Here is a 19,760-nt window from a genome sequence, read left to right as displayed (position 1 = left end):
CTGTGGACATGACATCTGCAAACCCCTGCCAAAATCCCCTAAGCTTCGGACATGTCCAGAACATGTGGACATGGTTCACTGGTCCTCCCGCACGTTTTGCACACCTGTCTTCCACCCCAAAGAATCTGCTCATCCGGGCCACTGTCATGTGAGCCCGATGAACGACCTTGAATTGTATCAGGCTGAGCCTGGCACATGTTGCGGACGCGTTGACTCTACTCAACGCGTCCGCCCATAGACCATCCTCTATCTCTTCTCCCAGCTCCTCCTCCCACTTGCGCTTCAGCTCCTCGGTCTGAGTCTCCTCTGACCCCATAAGTTCCTTGTAAATGTCAGAAACGCTCCCCTCTCCTACCCACCCTCTGGAAACTACCCTGTCCTGAATCCCCCTTGGTGGTAGGAGCGGGAAGGTTGACACCTGTTTACGTAGGAAGTCCCGCACCTGCAGATGCCTGAATTTGTTTCCCCTCGCCAACCCAAACTTCTCCTCCAGCGCCCTCATACTCGGAAAGCTCCCCTCTATAAAGATATCCCCCATCTTCTCAATCCCTGCTCTCCGCCATATCCGGAACCCCCCATCCATACTTCCCGGGGCAAACTGGTGATTATTACAGATTGGGGACCAGACCGATGCTCCATCTGCTCCCACATGACTCCTCCATTGCCCCCAGACTCTCAGGGACGCCACCACCACGGGGCTGGTGGAGTACCGTGCCGGCGGGAATGGCAGAGGCGCAGTTACCAACACCCCCAGACTGGTACCCTTGCATGAAGCCGCCTCTATACGCTCCCATGCCAACCCCTCCCCCATGACCCACTTCCTGATCATGGCTATATTCGCCGCCCAGTAATAGTTACTAAAATGTGGCAGCGCCAGCCCGCCCTCTCCCCGACTCCGCTCAAGCATTACCTTCCTTACTCGCGGGGTCTTGCCCACCCAAACAAAGCCAGTGATCACTTTGTTGACCTGTTTAAAAAAGGACCGCGGAATAAAGATGCGGAGACACTGAAATACAAATATGAATCTCGGGAGGACCGTCATCATCACCGTCTGCACCCTCCCAGCCAGTGACAACGGAAGCGAGTCTCATCTCCGAAAATCGTCCTTCATTTGGTCGCCAGGTCGGGCCAGATTTAATTTATGCAGCCGGTCCCATTCCCGCGCCACTTGAATGCCTAGATACCTAAAGCTTCCCCCTACTAATCTAAACGGCAGCTCCCCCAATCGCCTCTCCTGTTCCCACGCCTGGATCGCAAACATCTCACTTTTCCCCATATTTAGCTTATACCCCGAAAACCGGCCAAATTCACCTAGAATCCTCATGATTTCTTCCATCCCTTCTATTGGGTCCGATACGTACAGAAGCAGGTCGTCTGCATAGAGTGAGACTCTGTGGTCCACATCCCCCGGACCAGCCCCTTCCAGCCCCTTGAGGCTCTCAGTGCAATTGCCAACGGCTCTAAAGCTAGCGCGAATAACAGTGGGGAGAGGGGGCATCCCTGTCTTGTCCCCCAGTGCAGTCTAAAATAGTCCGATGTTGTCCTATTCGTCCGTACGCTTGCCACAGGAGCCTGATACAGCAACCTGATCCAGTCAATAAAGCCCCGCACAAATCCGAACCGTCCCAGTACCTCCCACAGATAATCCCATTCTACCCGATCAAAAGCCTTTTCTACATCCATTGCGATCACTACCTCCACCTTCCTACCTTCCGAGGGCATCATGACCACGTTAACAACCTTCTTACATTGGCCACCAACTGCCTACCCTCAAAAACCCCGTCTGGTCCTCCCCAATAACGTCCGGAACCCAATCCTCAATCCTGGAGGACAAAGTTTTGGCCAGCAATTTAGCATCCACATTCAACAGGAATATCGGCCTGTAGACCCACACAGCTCCGGGTTCTTGTCCCGCTTCAGAATCAGCAAAATCGTGGCGTGTGACATCGTCAGGGGCAGCACCCCTCTTTCCCTTGCCTCATTGAACATCCTCATCAACACCGGCCCCAATATCCCAGAGAACTTTTCATAAAACTCCACTGGGTACCTCTCCGGCCCTGGAGCTTTACTCGACTGCATGGCCTTCAGACCCTCCACTATCTCTTCCAACCCGATCCGGGCCCCCAGCCCTACTACTAGCTCCCCGTCCACCTTTGGAAAATTCAGCCCCTCCAAGAAGTGCCTCATCCTCTCCGGCCCCGTAGGGGGTTCCGACCTGTACAGCCTACTGTAGAAATGCCTACACGCCTTATTCACCCCTGCTGAATCACCAACCAGGTTCCCATCTCCGTCATTTACTTTCCCTATCTCCCTGGCTGCCTCCCTCCTTCTAAGCTGCTGTGCAGGCATTCTGCTGGCCTTCTTTCCATGCTCATAAATCGCCCCCCTCGCCTCTCTCAGCTGCTCCACCGCCCTCCCTGTGGTTAACAAACCGAACTCCACCTGTAGCCTCCGCCGTTCCCTTAAAAGCCCTGCCTCTGGGGTCTCCGCATACCTCCTATCGATCTGTAGTATCTCCTTCACCAGTCGGTCCGTCTCTGCCCTATCCACCTTCTCCCTATTGGCCCGTATCGAGATCGGCTCCCCTCTGACCACCTCTTTTAGTGCTTCCCAGACCACCTGCTGAAATTTCCCGTGTCGTTGACCTGCAGGTAGTTCTGAATACATTTCCTCAGCCGCTCGCACACCCCTTTGTCAGCCCAAAGTCCCACATCTAACCTCCAGTGCGAGCGCTGGTTATTGTCTTTACTAACCTGCAGGTCAACCCAGTGCGGAGCATGTTCTGAGAATGTGATCGCCGTGTCCCCCGTGTCCACCACCCCTGCCAGTAAGGCTCTGCTCAAAATAAAGAAATCAATCCGGGAGTACACTTTATGCGCGTGTGAGGAGAACTCTTTCACCCTCGGCTGCCAAAATCTTCATGGATCCACCCCCCCCATCTGCTCCATGAACCCTCTTAGTTCCTTTGCCGTTGCTGGCACACTGCCTGTTTTCGAGCTGACCGGTCCAAGCCAGGGTCCATAACTGTGTTGAAGTCCCCTCCCATGATCAACTTGTGCGAGTCCAGGTCCGGTATCTTCTCCAGCATCCTCTTTATAAACTTCACATCATCCCAATTTGGCGCATACACATTTACTAATACCACCTGCCCCCCTCCAGTTTCCCACTGACCATAATGTACCGACCTCCCACATCCAAGACTATTCTACCCGCCTCAAACACCACCCGCTTATTGATCAGGATCGCGACCCCTCTAGTCTAGTTTTTGAGTCTAGTCCCGAGTGAAAGACCTGACTGACCCAGCCTTTCCTCAATTTAATCTGGTCAGGTACTCTAAGGTGTGTCTCCTGCAACATTTCCACGTCCGCCTTCAGTCCCCTAAGATGCGCGAACACACGTGCCCTCTTGACCGGCCCATTTAACCCTCGAACATGCCAGGTGATCAGCCTAGTTCGGGGGCTCATTGCCCCCCCCCCCCTTCGCCGATCAGCCATCCCCTTTTTTGGACCCGCCTCCAGCCCATGCTCCGCACCTCCACCAGTCCACTCCCAGGCAGTCTCCACCCCCAACCTCCTCTCTGTCCCTTAGCCCAAGTCCCTCCCTCGTCAGCAGAACATTTACCCCCCTAGTAACAACACTCTGTAACCCAACCCCTTTAATAAACCAAACATATGCACCCCCCCCACTGCGCTTCCGTGAGCTATCCCGCCCAGCTAGCTTGGTGGCCCCCATCCCTGCCGCCCAATAGTCTCCCACCTATTGTTCCCTCCCCACCCGCTCATACAAACAAACTCCAACATCAAACAATCCCCACACAATTGCCCGACAGAAAAACACCAAGATCTAAACAAGCACACCTCCATCCCCCAACAGTGCAAATGAAAACCTTAACTCACTCAGCTCTACCACTGATCCCAAATCAATGCAATAGGCATTACAGCCAGCTTCCACAAAACGAAAAACGAGAAACCTTTTAAAAAAAGAACAGAAAATCAAAAAATAAACAAGAACGTTGCAGCAAAGTTCAAAAGTTCTCAGTCCACTGCCAATCCTTTCCTTTTCGTGAAGTCCCCAGCCGACTCGAAATAAAAGTGCTGTTCCTCGTGCGTGACCCAGAGACGGGCCGGATACAACAGTCCGAACTTCACCTTTTTCTTAAATAGGATCTACCTAATCTGGTTGAAGCCTGCTATTCTCCTGGCCACCTCCACACTCAGGTCTTGGTAAACCCGCAGGATACTGTTGTCCCACTTACAGCTCCGTGTCTGCTTGGCCCACTGTCGAATGCGCTCCTTATCCAAGTACCTGTGGAATCTCACCACCATTGCTCTCGGGGGGGTCTCCCATTCGCGGCTTCCTTGCGAGTGCTCTGTGAGTCCTGTCCACCTCCAAGGGCCGGGAGAATGCCCCATTCCCCAGCAGCTTCTCAAACATGTCTGTGATGTATGCCCCAGCATCCGCTCCTTCGGACCCCGCCGGGAGCCCAACGATTCTTGAGGTCCTCCACCTTCTCCAGGAGCTTCTTCTGCTGGTCTCTCAGCATCCCCACCTCCAACTCCACCGCAGTTTGATGTTCCTCCTGCTCAGCCAGCGCCTTCTCTACCTTCTGGATCGCCCGATCTTGTGCGTCCAATCTAAGCTCCAGCCGCTCAATTGACTCTTTTATCGGGTCCAAGCAGTCCTGTTTCTGCTTAGGAAAGCCTTCCTGATAACTTGCATCAGCTGGTCCGTTGACCGCTGGGTCGACAAACCAGAGGTCCGGTCCTCTGCCATGCTGTCTCCTGCTGCAACTTCAGCCCAAGCCTTCTCTGTCTTTCTGTTTCTGCCTTTACGAGCACTTCTAGTCCTTCTCTCCATGCACCGATGTGGGAATTCAGTACACAACTGCCTCTGTCATCAGTTTTACAATTCAAGTCCGGTAGAAAATCGGGGGAAAAGGTCCAAAAGTCCGACCAGAGCGGGAGCCACCAAATGTGCGACTTACTCCTTCATAGCCGCCACCACCAGAAGATTGTCCTACCTAGCTTTATCTTACCCTCAGTCGGGTCGCTAGAAGCAGAGGCTGCAATGTTGGTGGCAGCTCAGGGAGTGCTCAAGGGAAAGGTGGAGGACCAAGAGAACATGTCGTGTCGCCAGAACCTCAGGATCATGGGGCTGCCAGAGGGCGCTGAGTGCAGGAACCTGACTTAGTACGTAGCCCAGATGCTGGGTAAACTGGTTGGGGGCAAAAGCTCACTCAGGTGCATCTTTTGGTGGAAGACTATATTGGCCCACATACTTTCCAGGTGGGTGAAGACTCTGGATCTTTTCACTGGGCCGTTAAATCCCCTGACATTCCAGGTGATTATCCTAATGGAGGGTTTCTGCGGGGTCAGCCATACTCACCATGTGGATGTGCCCCTGCACTCCGGGGTTTCTCTTTGCTTGGGGACCATTCAAGATGGCCACTGGAGCCATTTTCTCCGTGTGGATGCACCCCTGCACTCCGGGGTTTCCCTTTGTTTGGGGACAATCCAAGATGGTCGTCATTTATTCCTTTGCTCCAGCTGTCGCCATGTGTGACCTGTTGGAACCAATGTTCTACCCTCTTCCCCCCCCGGGCCAGTCTATCCCCTCTGTTCCCCACTCCTCTCCCCCTCACGCCCCTGAAGGCTTCCTCCTCTGCCTCTCCCCACCCTCCCCCTAACCTTACCTAGTGTCATGCCTCCCGCTTCTGCCGAGCACCAGGAAACACCCGGCTTATCGTGTGGGCTACGCGACTCTGTTCTCATTCACATAGATCACGTCCACATGAAATTCCTCCATTCATCACACTGATCACAGCTGAGACAGAGATTTGAGTGCGACAACTGGTTTCCCTGTGGGAAGCAAAACGTTTCCCAGGGTTGTCACTATGCTCACTGACTAGGGTCACCCCTGAAGATAGGTCATTTGGATGAAGTGTGAGTGTTTGGAGGGGAGAAAATAGTGTTTTATAAGGTTTTCTTGGCATTGTTCAATTGGCCACATTTACGGCTAAGAAAATAAAGGCAGCAGCAAGGTAACAAAGGTAAACTTTGATCTACTGGAGGCAAGTCAGCTAACAAACTTATCCACTGAGCTTTTCTGATACATATGTCCTTGGTCACTGCTTTAGAAAGATAAATGTTCATTGTGCAAGTTTAACATTTTTATGATAATAACTATTTGTTTTGCAATATCAAAATGACTACATCAAGCTCGAGCAGTGCTCTGCAACATAAGTTTAAAAAAGAAAAATATTTTATTCCTCAATCTCCTTTCCCTGGGAAACTGAAATAGGCGGAAGTTGTTAAACGTGTTTGATTTTCACTCCATTGAAATCGTGAAAATGAGGCAGGTTGTAATGGGCTGGGATCTGAGTGAAACTTCCACTTTGGCATTGTCATGCTTTGTGATTATGGGCCCCACTTACAGGAACTGGGTTAACAGCCACCCACCAGACATTTACCTAATCATTCCAGGATGGGCTTGAATCCGGGTACCAGAGGTTAAATACTTGCACTACTTTCAATCACAAAAACATGGACCGAATCTTCTGAGGAGTGGTAATCACTGTCAGATGTCAGTGTTCCGCATTTCTTACAGCAGGCCTCCTGAGAAATGTGGAGCATACTTGCTCCTGGAGTCCTTCCTTTGTAGTGTAGGAGCGTCGGGAGAAGCCAAACCATGCCCCCCCTTTTACAACTATGACTGCCATATTCCAGAGGTTTAATGTATCAAAGCCACTGTGATAAGCTTCGGAAAGAAGTTAGGTGTGTCAGATGAGGTAAGAACGGGCAAAGCAACAGGTGGCTGAGGGTTTCAGTGGGGGGGGGGGTGTAAGTAGTTGCAGGTTTTGGGAGCAGTTGATGGCATAGTTGTGGGTGGGGTAAGTCAGGTGGTCGGAGGGGAGCTGTTAGTCTGGGAGTACGGGGGGGGGGGCTTGGTCAGGTCTTGTTGGAGTTAGAACTGGTTTTAATCCTTCTAACTTTTAACTGTTCGGCTAAGTAACTCAGAACCATCCAAAGTCTCCCATTCTAACTCAGAGTAATTGTCCATTGAAAGTTGAAATTTCCTGGGAAATTTCTATGTCGTCAGTATGGCACACAGACCAGGAAAGTCCCATGAGTGACTATCCTCGCGATAGGGCAGGAAGAATTATCCAGAAACTCTGCAGCTGAAGGTTCTGTGTTGTAGCTATATACGTGGTAGATAAGAAAAAGATTGTGCTCAACTGTAATGACATCCCCGTGGTTAAATAACCTGCCAACACTGAATACCAAGAGTCACACATGCAGAACACTCATATGTTGAGATAGTGAAGTGCAGGCAGCACCTATACTTTTCAACAAAGATTCAATGATTTCTGTGGAGGAGGGAGAAATATCGGCAGCAGGAGTGCAAAAACCATTCAAAAAGCAACAACTGACTGAATATGAATCAAAACAGCAGATAGAACATAAGAAATAGAAGCAGGAGGGGGTCATTCAGCCCATTGAGCCGGATCCGTCATTCAATAAGTTCATGGCAGATCTGATTGTGGCCTTAACTCTACTTTCCTGCCATCTCTAGTAGCAGACCACACCGCATGGCTCACCAGAAATATCTTGTGCAGGATATTCCGTTGGCGGGATCCTCCGCTCCGTTGGCAGCGCAACCACACCCGCTGTTTCCCGATGGCGTGGGGGTGGCTACAATGGGAAATCCTATTGGCCGTCTGCGGGAATGGAGAATCCTGCTGCCAGTGGGGGCGCGCCGTGCTATAAAACATGGCTGGCGGGACAGAGAATCCCGCCTCTTATCTTTATTCAACCAGCATAACCAACCTATTATTTAACATTTGATAGCTAGGTGTGGAAGAACATAACCAACAGGTTTTTGACTTCCTTAAGAGAAATCTATTCCTATTTATGAACTCACTTTTCCTGCGACATTGCAAACCAGTATTCTGCAGTTTCATCCTGGCTCATATCCTGAGGTTTGGTCACAACAAACTGAAACAAATTTGTCCCTTTCCTTGGAAGTCTGACCTTTAGGCACAAAAACATCAATCGAAATTTGTCTTCATCATCTTTTGAATGATACAGATCTGCAACGAAAGATCCAATTTTATGATTATTCATTCATTTATATAATTTAGCATTGATTACAGAGGAATGGACTTTAGTGCCTTGGCCACTGACACATTGTGTTTCTTTTGCAAACATGTTTTGAACACAAGCATAAACTTACAATGCTAATTATATCGAAAGCACAATGCTAGCTCAAGGGGAAAGTAATAGAGGAAATTACAGTAATAGTTTTAACATCAACTCACCACACTCTCACAATCAGAATTACCCTATGTTGCAGGTTACATTTTTCACTTAAATGGCCAAGCAATAACATGTAAACAGAAGCTACCTTGACGATTTGACATGTGTGTCTTTTGCTTTTTGCTTTCCATATCCAAAGCAGCCCATATCTTAACAATTACAGTATCTGGCATCTTGGAATTTGTCTGAGTGTTGGTGGCATAGTAATATCACTGGATTAGTGACCTGGGCTAATACTCTGGAGGCATGGGTTCAAATCCCACTGCTGCAAATTAATCAATTTAGAGGAGGGAGAATCAAGTACAAGAACAAAAGACAGAAAGGAGAATAAGGAAAGTGATAGGCAGAGAAATCAAAGGCCAAAATCAAACAGGGTGACAGTGAAAAATAGTAGGAACGGGACAAGTAATGTTAAAAAGACAAGTCTTAAGCTTCTGCGCCTTAACGCGCAGAGCATTTGCAATAAAGTGGATGAATTAATCGTACAAATGGATGAAAAAGGGTAAAATGTAGGGATTACGGAGACATGGCTGCAGGGTGACCAAGGACGGGAATTGAACATCCAGGAGTATTCATTATTTAGGAAGGACAGAAAAAAGAAAAAGGCGGTGGAGTTGCATTGACGGTCAAAGAGGAAATTAATGCAATAGCGAGGAAAGATATTCCGACAATGTAGATTCTATATGGGTAAAGCTGAGAAACACTAAGGGGCAACAAACGCTAGTGGAGGTTGTATATAGACCTCCAAACTGCAGTATTGATGTTGGGAATGACACTTAAAAAGGAAATTAGAGATGCAAGTGAGAAAGGACCTGTAATTATGGGTGACTTTAACCTGCATATAGATTGGGCAAATAAAATAAGCCCCAATACTGCAGAGGAGGAATTCCTGGAATGCATATAGGATGGTTTTCTGGGCCAATACTTTGAGGAACCAAGGAGTGAACAGGCCAACCTCGACTGGGTATTGTGTAAAGAGAAAGGAATAATTGGCAACACAGTTGTGCGAGACCCCGTGAGGGCAGCACGGTTGCACAGTGGTTATCACGGTTGCTTCACAGCGCCAGGGTCCCAGGTTCAATTCCCGGCTTGGGTCACTGCCTGTGCGGAGTCAGCACTTTCTCCCCGTGTCTGCATGGGTTTCCTCCAGGTGCTCCGGTTTCCTCCCACAGTCCAAAGATATGCAGGTTAGGTGCATTGGCCATGCTAAATTGCCCTTAGTGTCCAATAAGATTAAGTGGGGTTACTAAGGTTACGGGATAGAATGGAGGTGTGTGGCTTAAGTGGGGTCCTCTTTCCAAGGGCCGATGCAGACTCAATGGGCCGAAAAGCCTCCTTCTGCACTGTAAATTCTATGTTCTATGAGCAACCATAATATGATAGAATTCTTCACCAAGTTCGAGAGTGACGTATTTGATTTAGAAACTAGGGTCAAAGAAAGAAGAAGAAAGAAAAAAATTACAGCACAGGAACAGGCCCTTCAGCCCTCCCAGCCTTCGCCGATCCAGATCCTTTATCTAAACCTGTCTTCTATTTTCCAAGGATCTACTTCCCTCTGTTCCCCGCCTGTTCATATATCTGTCCAGATGCATCTTAAATGATGCTATCGTGCCCGCCTCTACCTCCGCTGGCAAAGCATTCCAGGCACCAACCACCGTCTGCGTAAAAAACTTTCCACGCACATTTCCCTTAAACTTTCCTCCTCTCACATTGAAATTTTGACCTCCTTGTAATTGACACCCCCACTCTTGGAAAAAGCTTGTTGCTATCCACCCTGTCCATACCTCTCATAATTTTGTAGACCTCAATCAGGTCCCCCCTCAACCTCCGTCTTTCCAACGAAAACAATCCTAATCTACTCAATCTTTCTTCATAGCTAGCACCCTCCATACCAGGCAACATCCTGGTGAACCTCCTCTGCACCCTCTCTAAAGCATCCACATCCTTCTGGTAATGTGGCGACCAGAACTGCACGCAGTATTCCAAATGTGGCCCAACCAAAGTTCTATACAACTGTAACATGACCTGCCGACTCTTGTACTCAATACCCCGTCCGATGAAGGCAAGCATTCTGTATGTCATCTTGACCACTCTATCGACCTGCGTTGCCACCTTCAGGCTACAATGGACCTGAACTTCCAGATCTCTCTGTACATCAATTTTCCCCAGGACTCTTCCATTGACCGTATAGTCCGCTCTTGAATTAGATCTTCCAAAATGCATCACCTCGCATTTGCCTGGATTGAACTCCATCTGCCATTTCTCTGCCCAACTCTCCAATCTATCTATATTTTGCTGTATTCTCTGACAGTCCTCCTCGCTATCTGCAACTCCACCAAACTTAGTATCATCCGCAAACTTGCTAATCAGACCACCTATACCTTTGTCCAGATCATTTATGTATATCACAAACAACAGTGGTCTGAGCACGGATCCCTGTGGAACACCACTAGTCACCTTTCTCCATTTTGAGACACTCCCTTCCACCACTACTCTCTGTATCCTGTTGCCCAGCCAGTTCTTTATCCATTTAGCTAGTACACCCTGAACCACATACGACTTCACTTTTTCCATCAACCTGCCATGGGAAACTTTATCAAACGCCTTACTGAAGTCCATGTATATGACATCTACACCCCTTCCCTCATCAATTAACTTCCTTAAAGAATTCTATTAGGTTTGTAAGACATGACCTTCCCTGCACAAAACCATGCTTGCCTATCACTGATAAGTCTATTTTCTTCCAAATGTGAATAGATCCTATCCCTCAGTATCTTCTCCAACAGTTTGCCTACCACTGACATCAAGCTCACAGGTCTATAATTCCCTGGATTATCCCTGCTACCCTTCTTAAACAAAGGGACAACATTAGCAATTCTCCAGTCCTCCGGGACCTCACCCGTGCTTAAGGATGCTGCAAAGATATCTGTTCAGGCCCCAGCTATTTCGTCCCTTGCTTCCCTCAGAAACCTGGAATAGATCACATCCGGACCTGGGGACTTGTCCACCTTAATGCCTTTTGGAATACCCAAAACTTCCCCCTTCCTTATGCCGACTTGACCTAGAATATTTAAACATCCATCCCTAGCCTCAACATCCGTCATGTCCCTCTCCTTGGTGAATACCGATGCAAAGTACTTATTAAGAATCTCACCCATTTCCTCTGACTCCACGCATACATTCCCTCTTTTGTCTTTGAGTGGGCCAATCCTTTCTCTAGTTACCCTCTTGCTCCTTATATACGAATAAAAGGCTTTGGGATTTTCCTTAACCCTGTTAGCCAAAGATATTTCATGACTTCTTTTAGCCCTCTTTATTGCGCGTTTGAGATTTGTCCTACTTTCCTGATATTCCTCCAAAGCTTCATCAGCTTTAAGTCGCCTAGATCTTATGTATGCTTCCTTTTTCATCTTAGCTCGTCTCACAATTCCACCCGTCATCCATGGTTCCCTAATCTTGCCATTTCTATCCCTCATTTTCACAGGGACATGTCTGTCCTGCACTCTAATCAACCTTTCCTTAAAAGACTCCCACATTTCAAATGTGGATTTACCCTTAAACAGCTGCTCCTAATCCACATTCCCTAACTCCTGCTGAATTTTGTTAGACTTGGCCGTTCCCCAATTTAGTACTCTTCCTTTAGGACCACTCTCGTCTTTGTCCATGAGTATTCTAAAACGTACGGAATTGTGATCGCTATTCCCAAAGTAATCACCGACTGAAACTTCAACCACCTGGCCGGGATCATTCCCTAATACCCTAAGGTCAGGGCAGCATGGTGGCGCAGTGGGTTAGCCCTGCTGCCTTACGGTGCCGAGGTCCCAGGTTCGATCCCGGCTCTGGGTCACTGTCCATGTGGAGTTTGTACATTCTCCCCGTGTTTGTGTGGGTTTCGCCCCCACAACCCAAAGATGTGCAAGGTAGGTGGATTGAACACGCTAAATTGCCCCTCAATTGGAAAAAAATGAAATGGGTACTCTAAATTTATATATAAAAAAAAATATAGGGTCCTGAATCTTTTTTTCTTCTTTTTTAAAATTAATTTAGATTATCCAATTATTTTTTTTCCAATTAAGGGGCAATTTAGCGTGGCCAATCCACCTAACCTGCACATCTTTGGGTTGTGGGGGTGAAACCCAGGCAGACATGGGGAGAATGTGCAAACTCCACACGGACAGTGACCCAGGGCCGGGATTCGAACCTGGTTCTCAGCGCCGCAGTCCCAGTGCTAACCACTGCACCACATGCCGCCCCAGGGGATCCTGAATCTTAATAAAGGAAACTACGATGGTATGAGGCATGAGTTGGCTTTGATGGATTGGGGAAATGTTACTCAAAGCGATGAAGCTGGATAGGCAATGGCAAACATTCAGAAAGCGCATGGGTGAACTATAACAGTTGTTTATTCCTGATGGCGCTAAAGTAAAATGGGAACGGTGGCCCAACCATGGCTTACAAGGGAAATTAGAGATAGTATTAGATGGGGCTGGTTTAGCACAGGGCTAAAGAGCTGGCTTTTAAAGCAGACCAAGGCAGGCCAGCAGCACGGTTCAATTCCTGTACCAGCCTCCCCAAACAGGCAACTAGGGGCTTTACACAGTAACTTCATTTGAAGCCTACTTGTGACAATAAGCGATTTTCATTTTATTTCATTTCAGAGGCATACAACAGAAAAACAACAGGAACAGGTTTGGGAGCAGTTTAGAATTCAGCAATGGAGGACAAGGATTGGTTAAGAAGGGGAAAATAGAGTATGAGAGTGCGCTTGCGGGGAACATAAAAACTGACTGTAAACGTTTCCATAGGAATGTGAAGAGGAAAAGATTGGGAAGTCAAATGTAGGTCCCTTACAGTCAGAAACAAGGGAATTTATAATGGCGAACAAATAAATGGCTGACCAGCTAAATACTTTGGTTTTGTCTCCACAAAGGAACATACAAATAACACACCAGAAATGTTGGGGAACACAGGTTTAGTGAGAGGGAGGAACTGAAAGAGATTTGTTAGTGCTCTTTGGGGGGGTTTAAACTAATGCAGCAGGGGCATGGGAACCTGGATTGTAGTTTTAGGGTAAGGGAGAATGAGCGTATAGAGGTCAGGAGCACAGATTTGACGTCGCAGGAGGGGACCAGTGTTCAGGTAGGTGGTTTGAAGTGTGTCTACTTCAATGCCAGGAGTATACGAAACAAGGTAGGGGAACTGGCAGCGTGGGTTGGTACCTGGGACTTCGATGTTGTGGCCATTTCGGAGACATGGATAGAGCAGGGACAGGAATGGATGTTGCAGGTTCCGGGGTTTAGGTGTTTTAGTAAGCTCAGAGAAGGAGGCAAAAGAGGGGGAGGTGTGGCGCTGCTAGTCAAGAGCAGTATTACGGTGGCGGAGAGGATGCTAGATGGGGACTCTTCTTCCGAGGTAGTATGGGCTGAAGTTAGAAACAGGAAAGGAGAGGTCACCCTGTTGGGAGTTTTTTATAGGCCTCCTAATAGTTCTAGGGATGTAGAGGAAAGGATGGCGAAGATGATTCTGGATATGAGCGAAAGTAACAGGGTAGTTATTATGGGAGACTTTAACTTTCCAAATATTGACTGGAAAAGATATAGTTCGATTACAATAGATGGGTCGTTTTTTGTACAGTGTATGCAGGAGGGTTTCCTGAAACAATATGTTGACAGGCCAACAAGACGCGAGGCCACGTTGGATTTGGTTTTGGGTAATGAACCAGGCCAGGTGTTGGATTTGGAGGTAGGAGAGCACTTTGGGGACAGTGACCACAATTCGGTGACGTTTACGTTAATGATGGAAAGGGATAAGTATACACCGCAGGGCAAGAGTTATAGCTGGGGGAAGGGCAATTATGATGCCATTAGACGTGACTTGGGGGGGATAAGGTGGAGAAGTAGGCTGCAAGTGTTGGGTACACTGGATAAGTGGGGCTTGTTCAAGGATCAGCTACTGCGTGTTCTTGATAAGTATGTACCGGTCAGACAGGGAGGAAGGCGTCGAGCGAGGGAACCGTGGTTTACCAAGGAAGTGGAATCTCTTGTTAAGAGGAAGAAGGAGGCCTATGTGAAGGTGAAGTGTGAAGTTTCGGTTGGGGCGATGGATAGTTACAAGGTAGCGAGGAAGGATCTAAAGAGAGAGCTAAGACGAGCAAGGAGGGGACATGAGAAGTATTTGGCAGGAAGGATCAAGGAAAACCCAAAAGCTTTCTATAGGTATGTCAGGAATAAGCGAATGACTAGGGAAAGAGTAGGACCAGTCAAGGACAGGGATGGGAAATTGTGTGTGGAGTCTGAAGAGATAGGCGAGATACTAAATGAATATTTTTCGTCAGTATTCACTCAGGAAAAAGATAATGTTGTGGAGGAGAATGCTGAGCCCAAGGCTAATAGAATAGATGGCATTGAGGTACGTAGGGAAGAGGTGTTGGCAATTCTGGACAGGCTGAAAATAGATAAGTCCCCGGGACCTGATGGGATTTATCCTAGGATTCTATGGGAGGCCAGGGAAGAGATTGCTGGACCTTTGGCTTTGATTTTTATGTCATCATTGGCTACAGGAATAGTGCCAGAGGACAGCAAATGTGGTCCCTTTGTTCAAAAAGGGGAGCAGAGACAACCCCGGCAACTATCGACCGGTGAGCCTCACGTCTGTAGTGGGTAAAGTCTTGGAGGGGATTATAAGAGACAAGATTTATAATCATCTAGAAAGGAATAATATGATCAGGGATAGTCAGCATGGCTTTGTGAAGGGTAGGTCATGCCTCACAAACATTATTGAGTTCTTTGAGAAGGTGACTGAACAGGTAGACGAGGGTAGAGCAGTTGATGTGGTGTATATGGATTTCAGCAAAGCGTTTGATAAGGTTCCCCACGGTAGGCTATTGCAAAAAATACGGAGGCTGGGGATTGAGGGTGATTTAGAGATGTGGATCAGAAATTGGCTAGCTGAAAGAAGACAGAGGGTGGTGGTTGATGGGAAATGTTCAGAATGGAGTACAGTCACAAATGGAGTACCACAAGGATCTGTTCTGGGGCCGTTGCTGTTTGTCATTTTTATCAATGACCTGGAGGAAGGCGCAGAAGGGTGGGTGAGTAAATTTGCAGACGATACTAAAGTCGGTGGTGTTGTCGATAGTGTGGAAGGATGTAGCAGGTTACAGAGGGATATAGATAAGCTGCAGAGCTGGGCTGAGAGGTGGCAAATGGAGTTTAATGTAGAGAAGTGTGAGGTGATTCACTTTGGAAGGAATAACAGGAATGCGGAATATTTGGCTAATGGTAAAGTTCTTGAAAGTGTGGATGAGCAGAGGGATCTAGGTGTCCATGTACATAGATCCCTGAAAGTTGCCACCCAGGTTGATAGGGTTGTGAAGAAGGCCTATGGAGTGTTGGCCTTTATTGGTAGAGGGATTGAGTTCCGGAGTCGGGAGGTCATGTTGCAGCTGTACAGAACTCTGGTACGGCCGCATTTGGAGTATTGCGTACAGTTCTGGTCACCGCATTATAGGAAGGACGTGGAGGCTTTGGAGCGGGTGCAGAGGAGATTTACCAGGATGTTGCCTGGTGTGGAGGGAAAATCTTATGAGGAAAGGCTGATGGACTTGAGGTTGTTTTCGTTGGAGAGAAGAAGGTTAAGAGGAGACTTAATAGAGGCATACAAAATGATCAGGGGGTTGGATAGGGTGGACAGTGAGAGCCTTCTCCCGCGGATGGATATGGCTGGCACGAGGGGACATAACTTTAAACTGAGGGGTAATAGATATAGGACAGAGGTCAGAGGTAGGTTCTTTACGCAAAGAGTAGTGAGGTCGTGGAATGCCCTACCTGCTACAGTAGTGAACTCGCCAACATTGAGGGCATTTAAAAGTTTATTGGATAAACATATGGATGATAATGGCATAGTGTAGGTTAGATGGCTTTTGTTTCGGTGCAACATCGTGGGCCGAAGGGCCTGTACTGCGCTGTATTGTTCTATGTTCTATGAAAGAAATAAGTATGAGTCGAAAAATTATGTTGGGAAAACTGACGGGATTGAAGACCGATAAATATCCAGGGCCTGATAATCTACATCCCAGCGTACTTAAGGAAGTGGCTCTAGAAATAGTGATGCACTGATGGTCATCTTCCAAGATTTTACAGACCGTGGAACAGTTCCTGCAGATTGGAGGGTGGCAGAAGAAGAAAAATGAAATGAAATGAAAATGAAATGAAATGAAATGAAATGAATGAAATGAAAATGAAAATCGTTCAGGGAGCCTGGCGAACCATGTCCATATGTTTTGGTCATGCCGGCATTGGAGGGGTTCTGGAGAGGTGTGGCGGGAGTAATATCCCAGGTGGTGAAAGTCCGGGTCAAGCCAAGCTGGGGACTAGCAATATTTGGAGTAGTGGATGAGCCGGGAGTGCAGGAGGCGAAAGAGGCCGGAGTTCTGGCCTTTGCGTCCCTAGTAGCCCGGCGAAGGGTCTTGCTATTGTGGAAGGGGGCGAAGCCCCCTAGCCTGGAGGCCTGGATTAACGACATGACGGGATTCATAAAATTGGAGAGAATCAAGTTTGCTTTGAGAGGGTCTGCACAGGGGTTTTACAGGCGGTGGCAACCGCTCCTAGAATATCTCGCGGAGCGTTAGAAGAAGGTCGGTCAGCAGCAGCAGCAACCCTGGGGGGGGACGGACGAGAGATTGTTTGAGGGGATGGACGAGCGGGAGATGGCATGGAGAGTGGGGGGGAAACGGTACGTGCGGCCAAGAGCCAGTGTATAAAGCTATGCAAATATACCATCTTGCCATGTATATATCTTGCTCAGGGAGATTTTGTGTTATTTTGTACCGGGGGGGAGGGGGGGAGGGGGGGGTGTTACTGTTTGTAAGGGGAAAAAATTGTGTTGTTAAAAAACCTTAATAAAAAATATTTTAAAAAGAAAAGAAAATGAAAATCGCTTATTGTCACAAGTAGGCTTCAGATGAAGTTACTGTGAAAAGCCCCTAGTCGCCACATTCCGGCGCCTGTTCGGGGAGGCTGGTTCGGGGAGATGGTCTGTGGTGTGAGGTGCTCTAGAGGGTAAACGCCTCAACCTCATGCACGAGGCTGGAGCTGATGCAGCTAAAGGTTGTGTATAGGGTGCACCTCACGGGGTGATGATGAGTCGACTCTTTGAGGGAGTAGAGGATGTATGTGAGCCCCGCAAACTATGTACATATGTTTTGGTCCTATCCAAAGCTGGAAAAGTATTGGAGGGAGGTTTTGGTCTGAATACTGAATGGGATGCTGTTTGCGGGATTGGTATTGTATTTGATTTTGTTTGTTTTCTTTTGTTGCTTTATTTGATGAAAATGAGGAGAATAAAAAGATTTTTAAAAAAGATTGGAGGGTGATGAATGTAACCTCACTATTTATAAAGGAAGGTAAAGATAAAACAGGGAATTATAGACCAGTATGCCTGACGTCAGTAGTGGGGTAGGTTCCAGAGTACATTATCAAAGATTGAATAGCAGAGCACTTCGAAAATAGTGGTAGAATCAGACACAGTCAGCATGGATTTATGAAAGGGAAATCATGCTTGACAAATCTACTGGAATTCTTCGAGGATGTAGCTAGTAGAATTGATGAGTGGGAGCCAGTGGATGTGTTTTTTTTGACTTTCAGAAGGCTTTCAACAACACCTAACTAAGAGATTAGAGTGTAAAATTAAAGCATATGGGATTGGGTATAGTGTATTGAGAGGGATTGAAAACTGATTGGCAGATAGGAAACAAAGAGTAGGAATAAACGGGTCATTTTCTGAATAGCGGGCAGTGACCAGAGGGGTACTGCAGAGATCGGTGATGGGACCCCAGCTATTCACAATACATATTAATGATTTAAATGAGGGAACAAAATATACTCTCTCCAAATTTGCAGGTGAGCTGTGAGGAGGATGCAGAGATGCTTCAGTGTGATTTAGATAAGTTAAGTGAGTGGGCAAATTCAGTATAATGTGGTTAAATATGAGGTTATCCACTTTGGTAGCACAAACAGGAAGGCAGATTATTATTTGACGGACCATCAATTCAGAGTGGGGAATGTGCAACGAGACCTGGGTGTCCTCGTACACCAGTCACTGAAGGTAACCATGCAAGTGCAGCAGGTGTTAAAGAAGGTAAATGGCATGCTGGCTTTCTAAGTGAGAGGATTCAAATACAGGAGCAGGGATGTTTTGCTGCTATTATAAGGGCCCTGGTCAAGCCACACCTGGAATATTGTGTGCAGTTTTGACCTCCTTATCTGAAGAAGGATGTTCTTGCTGTGGAGAGAGTGCAGAGAAGTTTAATGGACTGATCTCTGGCTGGACTAACATGTGAGGAGGGATTGAGTCGGTTAGAATTATATCCGCAGGAATTTAGAAGAATGAGGGAGTATCTCATAGAAACCTAAAAAATTCTAAGAGGACTAGACTGAGTAGATGCAGGAAGGATGTTTCCGATGGTGGGAGTGCCCAGAATCATAGGTCATTATCTAAGGATACAGGGTAAACCTTTTAGGACTGAGGAGAAATTTCTTCAACCAGAGAGTGGTAAGCCTGTGGAATTTGCTGGCATAGTAAGCAGTTGAGGCCAAAACATTGTGGGCGGGATTCTCCGTTGCCCGACGGCGAAATCATGATCGGGCGGAGAATCGGTGCCAACGACGCAATGTGGGCCAGCGCCAGTTTCACGCCGATTTGCGATTCATGCGCCCTCCATACCGGCGTCATCGTGACACGTGCCCGCGCAGTAGCAATGCCGTTGCGCCTAATTGACCACCCAACTGCGATGCTCCGATGGACCGAGTTCCTGACGGCACGGGACACATGTGGTCTGAGCTGGCGTACCGGCTGCGGTCTGTGTCCAGTGCTGCCAAGCTCGGCAGGGCTCCGTGCCGCCAGGTGGGGGGTTGTCTGCTAGGGCTGTGGTGACTGGTGGCGGGTAGCCAGGGGGTGGACTGTGGGGTCGCGGTCTGCGGGTTAAGTTACGCGCATGGCCGGTGGTATGTTGTATGGCGCAACCGGTGCAGGTCGTGAGCCGTACGCAAACGCGGCCTGGGACCCGGCCATTCTCGGCATGGTCTGCAGGTGTTTCACACAGCGCTGATGCTAGCCCCTCACCAGTACCGGAATCGGTGAGGGGTTGGCGCCAATTTGCCGCTCGTGAAACACCACGGGTCTCACGCCGGTGCTGGCATTTAGCGGCAGAAACTGAGAATTCCACCCTAAGTGTTGAGGCCGGGACTGAATCTGTGGACTTCCATGACAACTAAATTGGTGCTGGTCCCGGAGCAATTTATGATCCGTTAATGGGCTAGCACCACTGCCACATAGAACTTGATTGATTCCAAAGAAAAACGGTGTCCGATTAGCCAGGGGTGGGGATTGCCACTTGAGAGACTGACAAGCTGCAGCCACATATTAGTACTCCACTCCCCACACACA

At 48.0% G+C, this 19,760-nt stretch overlaps 1 protein-coding gene across 6 annotated transcripts in view; it reads right to left on the bottom strand.

Moving 5' to 3' along the window:
• Window positions 1-19,760, bottom strand: part of LOC140413213 (nuclear receptor coactivator 7-like) — a 193,891-nt gene that overhangs the window by 60,439 nt on the left and 113,692 nt on the right. For all 6 annotated transcript variants that reach the window (XM_072500890.1, XM_072500887.1, XM_072500886.1 and 3 more), the window contains one exon: window positions 7,921-8,089. In XM_072500890.1, the coding sequence (XP_072356991.1) occupies window positions 7,921-8,089 (169 nt within the window). The remainder of the gene's footprint in view (window positions 1-7,920; window positions 8,090-19,760) is intronic.

The sequence above is a fragment of the Scyliorhinus torazame genome, chromosome 1 (genome assembly GCF_047496885.1).
Source record: "Scyliorhinus torazame isolate Kashiwa2021f chromosome 1, sScyTor2.1, whole genome shotgun sequence".
Lineage (NCBI taxonomy): Eukaryota > Metazoa > Chordata > Chondrichthyes > Carcharhiniformes > Scyliorhinidae > Scyliorhinus > Scyliorhinus torazame.
The sequence above is the reverse complement of the archived record's forward strand: the minus strand, read 5'-3'. Positions and strand labels throughout refer to the sequence as shown.